Genomic DNA, 15,024 nt, shown 5'->3' on the forward strand with positions numbered 1-15,024 from the left:
TATATCCGATCGCTTACGATCACTTCGAATGGAAGGACATTAAGAATAATGCCATTTTAAGGATGTTTTTGGCCTAAAAACCACACAACGCCCTAACTTGGACGTTTCCTGTCGGATCAGGACATGCCACACCCCCTCGTGAGAGGGATACTACCCCGTATCGCTTGAATCCATCAAGGACCTCAAGGACTGCAGGATATGGCTGCTTTAAGCCATTTTGTACAAGGGATCCCATCAGCCTAAAAGCGTGTATCCGATACAAAATCAGATACTTTCTCCTGGTACCTTTCAAGGTTTTGGCCATCCCAATTAGATAATTCACCTTTTGTGATTGTGAATTGTGATCACCTTCTCTTTTTATTTTTGAACTTTTATTAACTCGTTCCTTATTTTGTTCTTGTTTTACTGCCATTAAAGTTTTGAAAACGCACAAACTATAGAAAACCTTACAGATAGATTACAATTTAACTGCCAGAACTTGACTAAATCATAAATTAAGACAATCTTAAGAAAATATACATTTTTTTTAAACATTTTTTTGTAGTTTTGCAAAATCTTATAAGGTTTATCTATATCCTATTAATATAATAGACATAAAAGGTAGAGAGATAGATATGGGGGATGGTGTGTATAAGTTTGCATTGCATATAAAAATAGAAACTCTCGATTTTCAACAGGTTTGAGGGATACTTCTGGTCACATTTCCAGTTTTAGAGATACTTTTACTTCCAGTCGTGATTCCCATTTTAGTTCTAGCGTTACTTCTGGTTCCGCTTGTAGGGCTGTGGCATTTAGCTTCTGTTTTGCTTTGTTGCCTGGGATAATTGCTCTCTTTAGATCCGATCTTTCATCGTTCTCCCGAGGGATATTATCTCCCCATCTTATAAGGGGCTCTCTTTTCACAGTTCGCATTTCTTAGGCACTTTAGTGTTTTTCAAACAAAAAAGTCTACAAAAAATGCTTGCAATTTGTTCATATATATATTAACTGGGGTTCTAAAACCAAATGTATGGGTTTTCTGTGGGTTCCTGGGACATACGCCTACTCTTAAGGGGTTGGGTTGGGGCTTCCTTTGGGCATTCCCCTGCATGCGGCGGCAGTCGATATGTGGCTCTCCAGTATGGGCTTTCATAAGTACTGTTTTGCTTAGCTTGAGCTTTTCCGTCAATCATCATCCGTTCATTTCGATGTTAAATCGTTCATCATTCATCAAAAATCGCAACCTAAACGCGTAGGAAATTAACCGAAATTACAAACAATATTCTTAGTGTTAACTAAAGTTCCAATACGCGACCACTATCTATAATTAGACATATAAAAATTGTCCCCTCTCCGGAGAAGCGCAGCGTTCGCCACAGAACGTTTAAAAACGCGTCAACTGCCGCTGGGCGGGCGTTTAAAAACGCTAGCGAGCTCATCTATGGAGCTGCGCGTCGAATGCGGCGGTTGTTGCATGGATGGATGGATGGACGGGCGTCCAGTGTCCACTCCGAGTAGTTACTACTGTTAAGTGCCTTAACATAACGTAACATAATCTACAACGAGATGCACGCGACTTTCTGGCGCTCAAATTGGAGGCGGGCCGCGGATGTACCGCAGCTGCGGGGTGAAGCTCATCGACAGGTTGTTGAGGTTGTCGCAACAATTGGGTTGCATGAGGCAAGCAGCGCAGAAGAACGTGATGAGCGCTAGCTGCATGGGCACTGCCGCACGGGCGATGCGCCACGCCCAGCCACGCGGTGGAACCTTTCCATCGTCCACATCGGTGCTACCGTCCTCTTCCCCGCTTTCGAGGCTGATGACCAGCGAAGGGTCGTCGGAGGGGTCGCCGCCACCATCGCCACTGGTCAGGATCAAGATTTTCTTCTGGCTTTCCTCTGCATGGTCTTCCGTCTCATCTTCTCGTGCTTTCTGTGCCTGTCGTCCCTTGCGTGCGTTTCTGCGTTTTCCCGGGGATTGTGGTTTGTCCTGTGCCTGCCCCTTGCCGGGACTCGCCTTCTTGACATGTCCATTGGCTTTGGGGACCACCTGCTGCTGTTGTTGCTGCTGCTGCTGGTGAGAGGCGGCGGTGCGCACAATCAAATCCCGACAGGTGTTTTGCAGATGCTTCAGCTCCGCCTCCGCGCTCTCCATTCGTGCGGCAATCGAGCGCATGGCCTCGCTTCCAGGGGCAAGAGCCAGCTCCAGCTGCTTGGCCAGACGCCGGAGCACGCCCAGACGGCGTTCCCTTTCAGAGAGACCGCCATCGGAGGTGGCCCCACCATCAGAGATGCCCGAATCGGAGAGTGAACCATTAGACGCTGTGAACTTTGCGATGTGGTAGAGCTGATTGGGGTCAAGATGCTGCTGAACGGCAATCATCTGCTCCTGGCTGACGTGCACCTTCTCGGAGAGCAGCTTGGCTACCAGTTTCACGTTCTGCGCGAGCTCTACGGGCGTGGTCTGCCCCTTGTCCAGAGCTCCCTCCAGGCCCGCAAGGGTTCCTCTATCCTGTCCCAAGGCCAAGTGGAATTCACTCAAACCCGACTCCAGCTGCCGCCACGCAATCAATGAGGCGGTAAGCATCTCCAGTTGAGTGTTGATTCTGTAAAGGATTGCAAAATTAGAGATTTGTGTGGAGTGATCATTTGAATATGGACATACCTGGCATCCGCTTCATCCCAAGCGCTGTACATGTCGCTGACCTCGCTTTTGAGGTGCTTGTGGAACTCCTGTTCCGCGGACATCAGAGAGTGGACATCCCAGGCGCCAGTGGAAGTGGAGGCCTCTCCAGTGGCCAATGATTCCACCTGGTTGCCATTGCTGTCGGTGACGGTGATGGCCACCGTTCCATTGAGCTCTTTCTTTGCGGACTGCTCCTCCTTCTTGCTGGACTGCTCGAGCTCTTGCTCCTCCTTCATTACAGATTTCTCTTCCTTCACTGTTCGTTCGGACTCCTGTGGTGGAATCTGTTGTTGGTGCTGCTCCTCCAGGGCGCTTTGGAGACGCCTCTCCTGACGTGTCAGCCAACTGTGAACGGAGGCGTTCAGACGTAGCATGTGTGTACGGTAGCTGGAAAGCTGACTCTGTTCGGACTGCGAGAAAGATTACGGATTACGGAATAAATGAGAGCTCTCATATAGATTTGAATGGAATGACATACCTTCAGGGCCTCTACTGCTATCTGAATAGCTGGTTCTGTGTCCAGCAACTCCGGTGTGGGCTTATCCCCCAATCGCTGGAGCGTATGCTTCAAGGCACTCATCTCCTGTTGAAGACGACGTGCGGCAGAGGCATTCTCACTCCAGGACAGTAGATCCTCCCAGGCGGACAACAGATCTGCAAGAGAAGAGGGGGTTGTGGATGAGGTTGGTGGTGGTGGTGGGTTAGGGGTGGAATCGAGAGAGTTAGCGGTTAAGAGAGTGCACCAAAAAAGACGAATACGGAGAGAAAGGCCTTCTAATTGGTCTCCAATCTCATTGCCATTTATGTATTCCATTTGTGGCCCTTTGTAATGAATACCTTTCGCTTTTCCCCGCCACACTATCCCCACTTAAACGCTGGAAAATTGCAGTAGAAAAGTGAAAACTCTTTATTTGCAGCAGGAAAAAACAGTTTTCAATTGCTTTTGCGGTTCAAATGATTTGTCTCATTGGAAACGATTTTTACAAATTGGAAAGAGATTTGCTTGAATGGTTTGCCTCTTCCCAGGGATTATACTGCACCCCCCTCTGTCCGGGCTACCATTTCCGCTTTGAGCAGAACAAATTGTGAATCGTGGGTTGCATTGGCCGCATGGGATCAGAACATAGGGCGGACTGGTTTGATCTAACTGCGCTCAAAACAACACGTTTGACATCAAACACTCAGAATAAAAGAACAGTAGATAATGTAACAACTGCAACACTCACCTCCCCCGTTATCCGAGAGACAGAGACAGAGGACCCTTGTGAAATTAAGGTTCGATTGGAGCAGATCAAACAAAGAACAGCTGTTGCTCTACTGCCAAAGAAAACTGCATGTGAGGCCAGCGTTTTGGCTAATTAAAAGGCAGAGCCTAATGTACACAAATTACTTTCACCTTGAGGCCAGCCAAAAACGGGGTTTTAACTGAGTTACGATAAGCAAAGAAGGCAGAGTAGGATCAGGCAGTGCTTCAAGACGAGTACTATACAAATTCACAACCGAACGTGTTCGTAGCCAAACTCAAACTAGTTGACTGAACTTCAGTGCAGACTCGACCAAGCTCCACTTGGTTGCAGCCCAAGCTCCAACCACTCGTTGCATGCAGCCCCCACAATGAAGTGCAACCCACAGAGCAAGTCGAGCGCAACCAACTGAAAGATCGTTCGCGGGATTGGAAGGGAAGTGGAGGGTTCAACTTTGATGTATGTACGCACTTTAGTTGGGGTGGTGCACGCTAAGCCTCTCTTCTTCTTTATCAGACAGGGGAATCCAACTGGTTGGGTGACAGATCAAAACAGGCTCGACAGACAAAATTCGACTTGGAAAGAGAGAAAGAGAGGAAGCTACAAGGGAAGTTCGAGGTTGATGTATGAGACGCAGCCACAGCCCCAGCATGCGATCCACGCACTTTTATTGCATTACACAATCTTGTACGCGATCAAACACGTTCGAGTGGGGGGGTTCGTTCGGCTTGGGGGTTCAAGTCCACCTGCTATCGGACAGAAAGATATTGAGTAATCCTCTCCAGATTACTCCCCGATAATTCCACCACTGCTGCGGACGCACCTGCCAGCAAAATGTGCGAAAATATTGCACATAAAATTGATTAGCCATTAACCAGGCTGAAAAGATGGAGAGATGACTGGCCCGAGCAGACTTTCTCCTTGCGATAATCATCCATCCCACAAAATTAATTGCACTTTTTCGATTTTCCAAATGGTGGGTGGGGGTATATGTATAATTAATATGCAGGGAAACCTAACCGAAACTAATTGAAATTTCATCAAAAATATGTTGATTTTACTCGCTTGTCTTCTTTGCTGTTTTAATCCTCTTTGCTGACATGCAAAATAAAAATTGTTCACGAAAACAGCAAACAAATGAAAATGCAAAAACCGCAATGCGGAGAGGGGCAGTGCCTGCTACACCAAGGTCGTTGACGTGTGCCGCAATTGCTGGCAACAGTTTCAGTTTAAATATGAGAATTTATTTATTCGTGTGGGAGGAATACGATTACTTATAGAGAGAGGTGTCGCCATGAGAGAACAATCCGTTGTAGAATGCAAATTCAGTCGAGACTTATACTTCAGTTTATCAGCGAGAGCGCACTGGGAGGGAAATCACATAAAGGTAGCCTGAGCAGTTGCCAAGCTCCTCATTTGACGAGAGAAAGAGTTTCCTTAGGCTTACTCCCTCAACCCTACTTTTACAATACATCCTTCCTTGGATTGCTTTTAGCCCCGTACAAATTCGCGTGTCTAAGGGCCATCAGGCACAGCCTGTCGCCCAAAATGCGACAAATGGGCGTGGTGCCAGTTACTACCTTCCTTGCCTTCCTTGGAATGCCTTTAAAAGGTATTTATTTCGAGTAAAGATAAAACAGCAAACAAAGGCTAGAAAGGTGAGGTAATCAGAGAAACTATGTACTCCAAAAAAATGAACAAACGAATGGACTGAACTGAACTGACAGTGGAACGCACGGACAGTGGCTGACCTAAGTCAAAGCTCAAAATATTTGCCAAAATATACTCGTAATCTTGAATAATTATGTGGTTCTGTTTGTGACTCTGTCGATGAGCAACAGAGACAAACACTTATAGACAATTAGTAAAATATATTTTTAAATGCTGATTAGAGAATCAGAGAGACAGAAAGATAGAGAGAGAGAGCGAATCTCAAACATCTAGCTAAAAAAATTAGCATAGAAATTTTGCTGGGGGTCTGTCGGGGCTTCTGTTTCTGCATGACTGAAGTCATAAATTTACCGACTCGAGCAGGAAATCTATAAACGGAAATGGCGAAATGCAAATGGAAAGGCGTGTAAGGGTCATTGCCTTCAAAGGGAACCGCGTTGAACTATTTAGAGCAATCCCAAAACCAAGAGAAGCTTCATCTGTTACCGAATCGATTTAGTTTCGTTGGAACTCACTTTTCTAATGAACCGAAGGTCAACCGAATAATTAATGGTATCGAATGACAACAGAGAACTTGAACTTGGAAAGAGAAAAACACACAGATACCATATACCATATAGAGGCAGAGACGCAAGTTATGAGCTAATTGAGGCAACCGGTTCCGGCTCCAAAATGCAAAAACAACTTCTTATGAAACTACAAAGCGAAATAAAGCGCTTCCCCATAAAAGTGTGGCCCTGTTCGTGTTTACCGTTAATGAGTGTGGCCAGAGGAGCGGCAAACCATGACCAGTGCATGGCCAGAACCTAGCCTTAATTAGCTATCAATGCCTGTTACGGAGGGAACAGGAGGGGAACGGGAACCACCCGAAGTACATATCTGTTGGAGTTGCAACCCAATTTGGCAGCTTGTATTGTAGATGGGATGGAAAATGGCTTATAGATGGCTGCCCAAGTGCTGGAAGTCGGTCAATGTGTCTGCTGCCAGAACACTCCACAGAACTCCACAGAAGCAATTACTGGGTGTAGTGTAGCCAGAAGCTGAGGCAATCATCGGGTGAGTGATGCAAGCTTTCTTTGGATCATGGGAATTATTACAGTAGGAATAACGCAACTGCTAGCGGAACAGATGGAGCGGAGGGAGATGGGTTGGGGGGGCAGAAGATCACCAAGTCGAGTGCGGGATTTATGATCCATAACAGAGCTATCGTATCTCTTTTCGGGGCAAGAGCTTGTAAATATTGCTTGCAGATGGGAGAGTGTGCATTGTGAAAGCGATCTACAAGTGTGGTACAGTGGAGGCTCAATGAGAGGATTGGGAGATGTATCACAGCTTTCTTTCGCTGCCTCCCTCGATGCTCTCTCCCCCACAATCTACGATTTTCACTGAATAGATTGTACGCCCATGGTAAATCTGCTCTAAGTAGTACAGCTTTCCCTGTACTTAAGTTCTTCTAATGAGTTAGCCATACTTATGTCTGTTTCTCTTTTATCTCTTCGCATTCCACTAAAGTGTCTTCAGACTCGTCATCTCCCAGTTTGCTTCCCCCCTCCCCGTTTAGTGGCTCAATTATCTCTGGCTCGTTTTCGCTCTTATCTTTTGTGTACGATCTCTACTCATCGTATTGTCTATACGATACCATACATTCCCCTACACCGTTTACACCTGTTTCCCAATTATGTTTACTCTACCCCATTTCACATCATCTCTATGGACAGAGCAGTGCAAACTCTTTTCTCTTTCTTTCTTTTTTCTGCGAGGGTTTCTCTTTCTGTTTACCTTGTTCCGATGAGGAGCGCGAGGTGTTGGCCGAGGAGCTGGCGGAGAAGAGCATTTCGGAGAGGTCCGTTTGAACGGCCACACTAACTTTCCTCATGGCGAAAAGCTTTCTCTCTTCTATTTCTCGCTCTCAAAGTTTCACTCCCCTGAAGGAAGTGCCAGGAAGAAGGAGCGAAAGACCTTTACTGCTGCTGCTACTCTCCTCTCCTTGCGGTGTGACCCACTTTTTGTTTGTTTTTGTTGTTTCGAACAGCACTTGAAATCAATTTTTGTAATCAATTTGAGTTTGAAAGCATTTCAATTTTACTTTCAATCTTCTACACACAAACAACAAACTATGTGAAACCCGCAGAAGTGTTGGGAAATTTGTTTACGCGACCGCGAAACGTTAGCGGGGGGGAAACGCGGAACTCTTATAACGCAATCGAAGCAACTCTTATACGCGTTAGGTAAAGCACGCGAGTTTTTATGAATGGCAAGACTAGGATTTCGGGCGAAGATTTTAATGAATGCCTTTATTTGTATCACAGTTATTTTCAGGAGTTATGACGCAGAGAGATATGTTGAGAGATTCTTGGGAACATTTCGAGTTCCGCTGAAGCACAGGTAAAGTTTTTATAGGGGGAAAGACATGGGAGGAAAATAAACCGTTTGAAACGCGCGCCGAGAACTGAATGACTGACGGAAGAGAAGAGGCAGCGGCAGAGACAGCAAAGCTGCCAGAGAGCAGTTACACTTATTTCTTTTTATTGCGTTTGGCGCAGCAGCAGCTTTTCAGGTGGTGGACGCGTGGTGTCGAGAGAGGCAGAGAGGGAGAGCAGCAACAGACAGACATATGGAAAAAGCGTGAGAGAATACAACTTTTGAACTTGGCTTTGTGACACGCTATTGTTTCGGCTCTCTCTGTAAATTTGGTGGTGTGTGCGAGAGAGAGGGTCTGCTTATTTGTTTCGGCAGCTTGGAACGACGTCATTTTGTTGTCTAATAAATTGTATTTGGAATAACAACAGCAAAAGAGGGAGAGGGGGGAAGAGACATCATGATGACGATATCAAAGCTGAAAGCTTGAGCTAGAGTTTGATGCTCACTAGCGACATCTAGCGCTAGCTGTCCGTAAGTCAGACTACAGTTTTAAAGTAGTCTTCCAATACCTCTCAACTTTACAGTTGTATTAACGTGATGAAGAACCCTCTTATACCCACAGTTCTTAAATATTGATCAATCAGCCCTCGTTTTCGCTTTGTTTTAAGATGATTCCCCTCCCCAAACACATTTGTTTATACAATTTTGCGCTGGCAAAAGACTTGTACATATGACGTCAGTGGGCAAAAATAAATTTGCTCTTGGGAGGGGTCAAAATTAAGCAGCTGGCTCTCTAGGTAGATGTTTCCCCACCCCTATTAATTCGATTTATGGGGGTAATCCAAATACTACAATACTTCAAAGATTGAGGAAAATTTAAGATGTTTCCATCTGAGGAATAAGACGTACAGTTTGAAATTTACGAGCAGTTCGCTAAAAACTTTAGCCAAGACACAACCCATTGTGTAGATGAAGTGGAGGTTCATGTAGAATGTGTGTAGAATGTTGACGAAAAAGGTTTTGTTGGACCTTTTCCTATAGTATGAGAAAGGTCTTTTTTCTCATGAACTGAAGAGTTTAAAGAAGGAACATTGTGCTGAATGTATAAACTGTTAAATGAAGTGTGGCTGAATGGATTATATGACCCATAGATCCTTCAAATACCATACATTTCTGTCAATAGAAATCTAGTACAGGGTGCATAGCATAGGGTTATTCCGTCTAGGAAATTGAAATAGTTATGGAAGTATTAACATTTAACGGACAACCTTCACAGGTCTTAAGCATACCGACAAATGTAAATGTAAATTTAAAGCATACAATTTAAACTTAATAACTATAACTTAAGTCAAAGAACGGTTTGAGGACAAGTGTGGATATCGGCTGTGGACCCATTACCGCTTTTGGTGAAGTACGTACTTCGATTAGTGCTATGCTACGACGATTGATGATCAAAACTAAACTCAAAGCAAACTAAACAGAGAGTTAAACGATGATTAACGATTATTATTAGATAGTTAAATTAATTTTGTTAATACATTTGACAAAAACACAAGCTTAGGCGGCTCTACATGGAGTTAAACAGAAGGATGACATATGACAAAACACCAAAAATATCAGAAAACATCAAGAAAATGTCGATGAGTATCAACAAATAACTCTGGTAACAAAGAATTATAACAATTTTAGTTCTGCTTTTGGTGTTTCGATGCTCAAAACGTAATTTTTATTGCCAAAAAAAATGAAAGAAGAAAAAACAAATGCGCAAGAATAAGCAAAATAATTGAACAAAAATAAAATTATTTAAAAATAATAAAATTAAACAGAGCAAAGATAAGGCAAAATGTGTGGAAGATTCGATGCGAAATGCGTTTTGTCAAATGCAGCAACAAAATTCGTTTAAATATATCATATCATATTGTATATCGTAAATCGTATAATGGTTTAAGGATCCATGTATAATACATCCAAATAATACAGATTCGGTTCATGCTTAAAGCCTGGCCAAGACCCCCACGCGAATGAGGGATATTCCTGCTCATAGCAGACCCCTAAGGCCCCCAAAGAGCCGCTCAAGAGGCCCCATGGGCCGGTTGACCAACGCATATAGTGACCTGAGAGTCCCGGCCAGGAACCTGTAGAGCGCAAAGTGCTCCAGCAGATTGCCCAGGTCCATAACGAACTCCAGGAGTCGCGCCACAAAGCGGGTAATGGGCGCACACTTGCACTCGGCGATAACTAACGATCCACCTGGAATAATGGGGATCGTTTCTGCGTCTGCATCCCCTTCGGGTGTGACAGCCAAGGACTGGCGCCTTCGCCTTCTGACGGATGATGTTGATGATGATGATGGAGGCTGCTGCTGGGACTCACCTTTTGTCTGGCCAGCGCACTGGTTGGAGAGGACTGTGCCGGGCGGACCGCGTAGCACGGCCTCCAGGCAGCGAATGTTATCGCGGCAAGTGTTGATGATTTCATTCTGCAAGGCCACACAAGAGATGGAAATTAGTACAGGGTTTCCCTTGGGGCTTTGCACAGCTTATTCCTTACATAATCCTCTGGTCTAAGCAGATGACATCTGATCTTCAGAGCTCTGGTGTCCTCCAATCGATCGCGACTCTGCTGCAGGAGAGAGCGCATCTCTTGCTCACCATCCTCGGAGTCATCACTGCTGGATGACCCTGTCGAGGCTGGAATCAGCTTGATGCACTTCTCCAGATTACGCGAGGAACGGCGCCTCTCATCGGCGGTCACTGTGCGGCGTCTCCTGGTGGAGGTATCGCTCTCCGAAGTGCGACGCAGCAGGGACTGTGCGGAGTGGCTCATGCCTGTTCCTGCACCAGCGCCAAAGTCCAGTTTGCGACCCACTGACTCGGTGCGCAGATTCAGCTGCTGGTTCGCCGGAGGCGTCATCAGAGCTGTGGCAGAGGCCGAAAGCGAAGGCTGTGCCTGAAGATTCTGATGCTCCTTATCCTTTTGTGTATTGCTAATGGTTTCATCCATATCTAAAGAGCACAAAGGGAGCGTTAGTAGTGGTCTCTGAAGAGAGTTGTGTAATATTTACCTTGACACGACTTGCGTCTCACTTCAAGGGTCTTGCGACGCCTCTCGTACTGCAATTCCAGTGCTCTCTGGCGACGTGCGTGGTCCACACTGCTGCTGATGGTCTCCTGATTGATGGCCAGGGGCTTCAACTCGTGCCTCTGCAGCGAGTCCATGCGCGGCGGTGAGAACGAGTCCAGATTGTTGGCCGCCGACAAAGAACTGCAGCCATCCGACTGCGAGTCGATGAAATTGCTATGGGAATAGATCATCATCAGATGGGATTATTTATGGGATCCGTTGAGCCGTTTATAAATAGTTTTCTTGGCAAGCTTTCAAAGGTCATGATGGCTCTCATCATCATACATCCCTCATCTCTGTGCACTCACCGATAGTCGTCGCCAAATTCCAAGAGACGACGGGCCGCATCTGAATCAAAGCCCTCGGAATAGTTCTCCGAGTTGTATTTCTCTTGATAGTTGTCCCAGGCAGTCTCCGAGATGCTGCTATGATGATCCTCAGTGCTGAGTTCTGTGCGGGAGAGGAATGACACGATAATTGTAATAATTGGCTACGTTTTGGCGTGTTACATTGATGTGACAGATGTGATGGATGGATAGAAAAGAAGGGGTGAATAGACGTACAATGAAAGCATTGAAGCTCTCACTGTACATCCGTGATTTCTGAAGGAATGTTTTCATTTCTATTGGGGGTGCATTGGCTGTACCTTTGGGCCTGGTCTTTACCGGCTTGGGTGCTTGTGTTAGAGAGAACAAAGATTGACAGAGAGATAAAAGTGTGATCCTATTCTTAAACGGTGGATCTATTCCCAAGTCTATTCTTACCTGCTTGCTGTTCATCCTCATTCATGTAGTTGGACAGGGCGGCCAGTGCTCCCAGTCTCGTATCGGTGGCCATTAATCCAGCGGTGGTGAAGGAACCCACACGGAACTTCGGCAGCATCAACTGTGACTCCGAATCGCCTTCAACCAGTAGACTGCCCTCTGCTCGGGGACTTCCTGGAGCTCCCTTCTGGATGCTCAACAAAGCATTTGTAAACTCCTGCAGCTGCTGCGAGGACATGGACTCGCAAGACTTCATCAGAGTCTGTGTGAGATCCCCTCCTCCAGCCTCCGAGCCGGAATCTGATTTCCTGCCTGCAGAGGCAGCGGAGATGCGCTTCTTGCGTGCCTTGCGGCGTCTCAGGGATCCCTTGCTGTCACTCTTGCGGGCCGCATTACTGCCTGTGCCCGAGGAGGAGGCCGCCCGTGGCCTGGGTCCCGGAGAAAGCGAATCCAAAGCACTTTCGCTAATCGAGTGGCTGGCAAGGCCCGGCGGGGCGTTCTGTCCCACCGAGACGATGGCAGTCGTCAACTGGTGGCCGGCAGCGTCTGTCGTCAGCTGCGAGAGGCAAGAAACGGACCACGGACGCTCCGACTTGCGGCGTGCCTGCGGGCGCTTCACAATCTTCACGTTCAAGCTCTGATTGCTGCTGCCAAAGCCCAGAGGCGTGACAGGCTGGCCAATGGGCTCTGCAGATCCCCCAATCCGCTCCGTGGAGTTTCCATACGAATTGGTGCTCGTCTGCATGCAGGTGGCTATGGAATCGGTGAAGCCCTCGGAGGTATCCGATCCACCGCCATTGAGTGCGGCTGCTCCCGTCTGTGGCACGGAGTCTGTTTCGGACGCCTCTCCCGAAGCCTCGCAGTCATCGGGCTTGCAGCCAGGGAGTAGCTCATGGGTGTGACTGCGTGTCAGCAGCTGTGGTGTGGATGGTTGATGCTCAAGCCACTCCTGCAAAGGATCAAAAGAAAGAGTTAGTTTTGGGCTTTGAAGTAAAGATTCCTCGAAGGACTTACCTCAACGCGCTGCTTGATTGGCGGCGGCATGTGAACCTCTCGTTTCTTGACCGTCGACGAGATTTTAATGATGGAATGTTTCTGCTTCGTTGGTGTCTTCAGAGCGGCCTCTTGAGCGTCGCGCACCAGATGCTCGGCTTCCAGCACAAGCTGCTTGATTGAATCATGCGAGACCTAAACAGCGACACAGAGTTGTCGAGTTATAGAGATGGTAAAACAGAGAGTTTTTCAGAGTCGTAGAGGGAGCTGCGAGCAGAGCGAGTGAGCACTTCGAGAGGTCGGAAATTAATGAGCGTGGCAAATCGCAGAGTCTTTGCCGCTTTGCCTGTTGATTCAGTGGAGTCATGAGGCTGACTAATATCGGAAAATATATATCTACACACAGAGAGAGTAAATGAGTGTAAGAAAGAGGAAGTGCACTGAAAAAGAGAGAGCAATGGAGAGTCAGAGCCTATTGCCATGCCTTATCAGGGTGGGAGGCATTCTCTTATCGTGCAAAACCATTCACTCATTCCCCTTATCGCAGTTTTGTCACCCATTTATAGTGCACTTCAACGTCATTATTGTAGAGTGGATTTCAATGGAGTGTGTAGAGGGGCAAAACATTGTGTAGAGGAGTCAGAATGGGGGAGTGCAAAGTGGAGACTTGAATTCGCAATTTATACAGACAATTCTTATCTCCCTCTCGAGTTCTATTTATTTCTCTGCTTTTTTTTAGTGGATGGCTCCACTCATCAATCAAGTGAGTGGGTCGTGGGTTCCACCATTCCAGGAAAAGTCTTTTGTATTGCACAGCGAAATGTGTTTGTGTGGGAATGACTCTGAACATAATAGAAGGCAGACAAATAAATGTGCAAGTGGGAAAAAAGGAGGTGGAAATAGGGACAACTATTCATTTTGTGACTTTCAAGTGGATTACTTGGGTGCAGTAGAAGTATAAAAGTAGACTTCTGTGTTTCCCTTGCCCATTCCACGTTATCTTTCATTCCTTATAAGGAAATCATTGGTGTGGGAACCCCAAACGATAATTTGTTTGCATCAAAGTTCTGCTTTACTTTTGCTTACCAAAATCGGAATTCAAAATACTCATAGTTCAAATCCAATCAACCATGGCTAATTATTCCAATTGGATTACGAAAATGTTGTAGCTTTTTGGGTGTATTTCACTTTAGTTTTTGCTTGGGGCAATTGAACATTTTGAAGGTTTTTTATTGAGAGTGTTTGAATGCCCCAAAAACAGATGTTGATGGCTCTGTTTTTATTTTGCTTTTTTCTGCTGGCAACTTTGTGTTTGTGTCTGTATCTCTATCTGATGTATCTTTATCACTCATTCAGTGAAGTTGAAACACTGTCTACACTTGAGTTTAATGTTGATCTTGGGCTTAATTTAATTAACAACTTCCTGCGGCAACGAGCGGCACGGCACTGCACGGCACGCGAAACACCACGAACACCGACGATCGACAAAGGAGGGAAGTTTGGCAGCCACTGACTGGAGCTCAGTGCTCAGCAAAACGGAAACAATTTTCTAATGCGAATGCGCGAATGCCCCGCAAGTGAAAACAGCCGTCGTGAACGGTTCACAGTTACTCTGCCACACAGCGGGCAGCGACGGGCGAGGGGGAACAACAGCAGCGATTGGGCGTCTGTGATAATTAAAGGCAATTATTAATGCGAGTCTGTGGCATGAAGCCACCAATTAAGGCCCAAAACTTGAAACTATCTACAGCTCTCAGACCGTAGAGTGTAGAGAGAGAGAGCAGACTCTTGAACTGTCAGCATCTATCTGTGGCTCCTTCTTGTGGGTACTCCTCTCCTGCTCCTGCTCCTGTCCCTCTGCCTCGGTGGAGCCTGAACAGTTGTCGTTGTATCGCTCTACGCACAGCACTCTTTCTGTTTATGTTTCTCTCCTTTTCCTTTTGGCAAATCTAATCGCGTTAATTATTTGAAATTGAGACCACTTCGAAATGTTTACAGTTGCAGAAGCACTGAGGTTATCTAGCGGCGTGTTTTTGCACTCTTTTTTTGTATCGCTGTTTTTTGTTTTAATGCAAATCTACACTTTTTCTACTGTTTTTTATTGCTTTCCATTGTTAGTTTTTGTTAAACAATTGTTTGTTGTTTGGTCGGTTTTCATCTGCTATGTACATCTGCGAACGCGACTACGACTACGACTGCGAATA

The 15,024-nt window shown here is 46.1% G+C and overlaps 1 protein-coding gene across 7 annotated transcripts in view; it reads right to left on the reverse strand.

Annotated features, from left to right (window-relative positions):
* Positions 1-543: 543 nt before the first annotated feature.
* LOC117587205 (serine-rich adhesin for platelets) overlaps positions 544-15,024 on the reverse strand; it is a 123,778-nt gene continuing 109,297 nt past the window's right edge. For 5 of the 7 annotated variants that reach the window (XM_034277748.1, XM_034277751.1, XM_034277750.1 and 2 more), the window contains 9 exons: positions 12,842-13,015; positions 11,828-12,776; positions 11,372-11,513; positions 11,005-11,237; positions 10,491-10,945; positions 10,314-10,419; positions 3,143-3,318; positions 2,644-3,074; positions 544-2,584 (listed from right to left, as the gene is read on the reverse strand). In XM_034277748.1, the coding sequence (XP_034133639.1) occupies positions 1,567-2,584; positions 2,644-3,074; positions 3,143-3,318; positions 10,314-10,419; positions 10,491-10,945; positions 11,005-11,237; positions 11,372-11,513; positions 11,828-12,776; positions 12,842-13,015 (3,684 nt within the window). In that variant the 3' untranslated portion in view covers positions 544-1,566. Of the gene's footprint in view, positions 2,585-2,643; positions 3,075-3,142; positions 3,319-7,358; positions 8,000-10,313; positions 10,420-10,490; positions 10,946-11,004; positions 11,238-11,371; positions 11,514-11,827; positions 12,777-12,841; positions 13,016-13,906; positions 14,247-15,024 lie in introns of those variants that run through there. The other 2 variants (XM_034277753.1, XM_034277754.1) reach the window with 2 other exon arrangements.

The sequence above is a fragment of the Drosophila guanche genome, unplaced genomic scaffold, assembly GCF_900245975.1.
Source record: "Drosophila guanche unplaced genomic scaffold, DGUA_6, whole genome shotgun sequence".
Lineage (NCBI taxonomy): Eukaryota > Metazoa > Arthropoda > Insecta > Diptera > Drosophilidae > Drosophila > Drosophila guanche.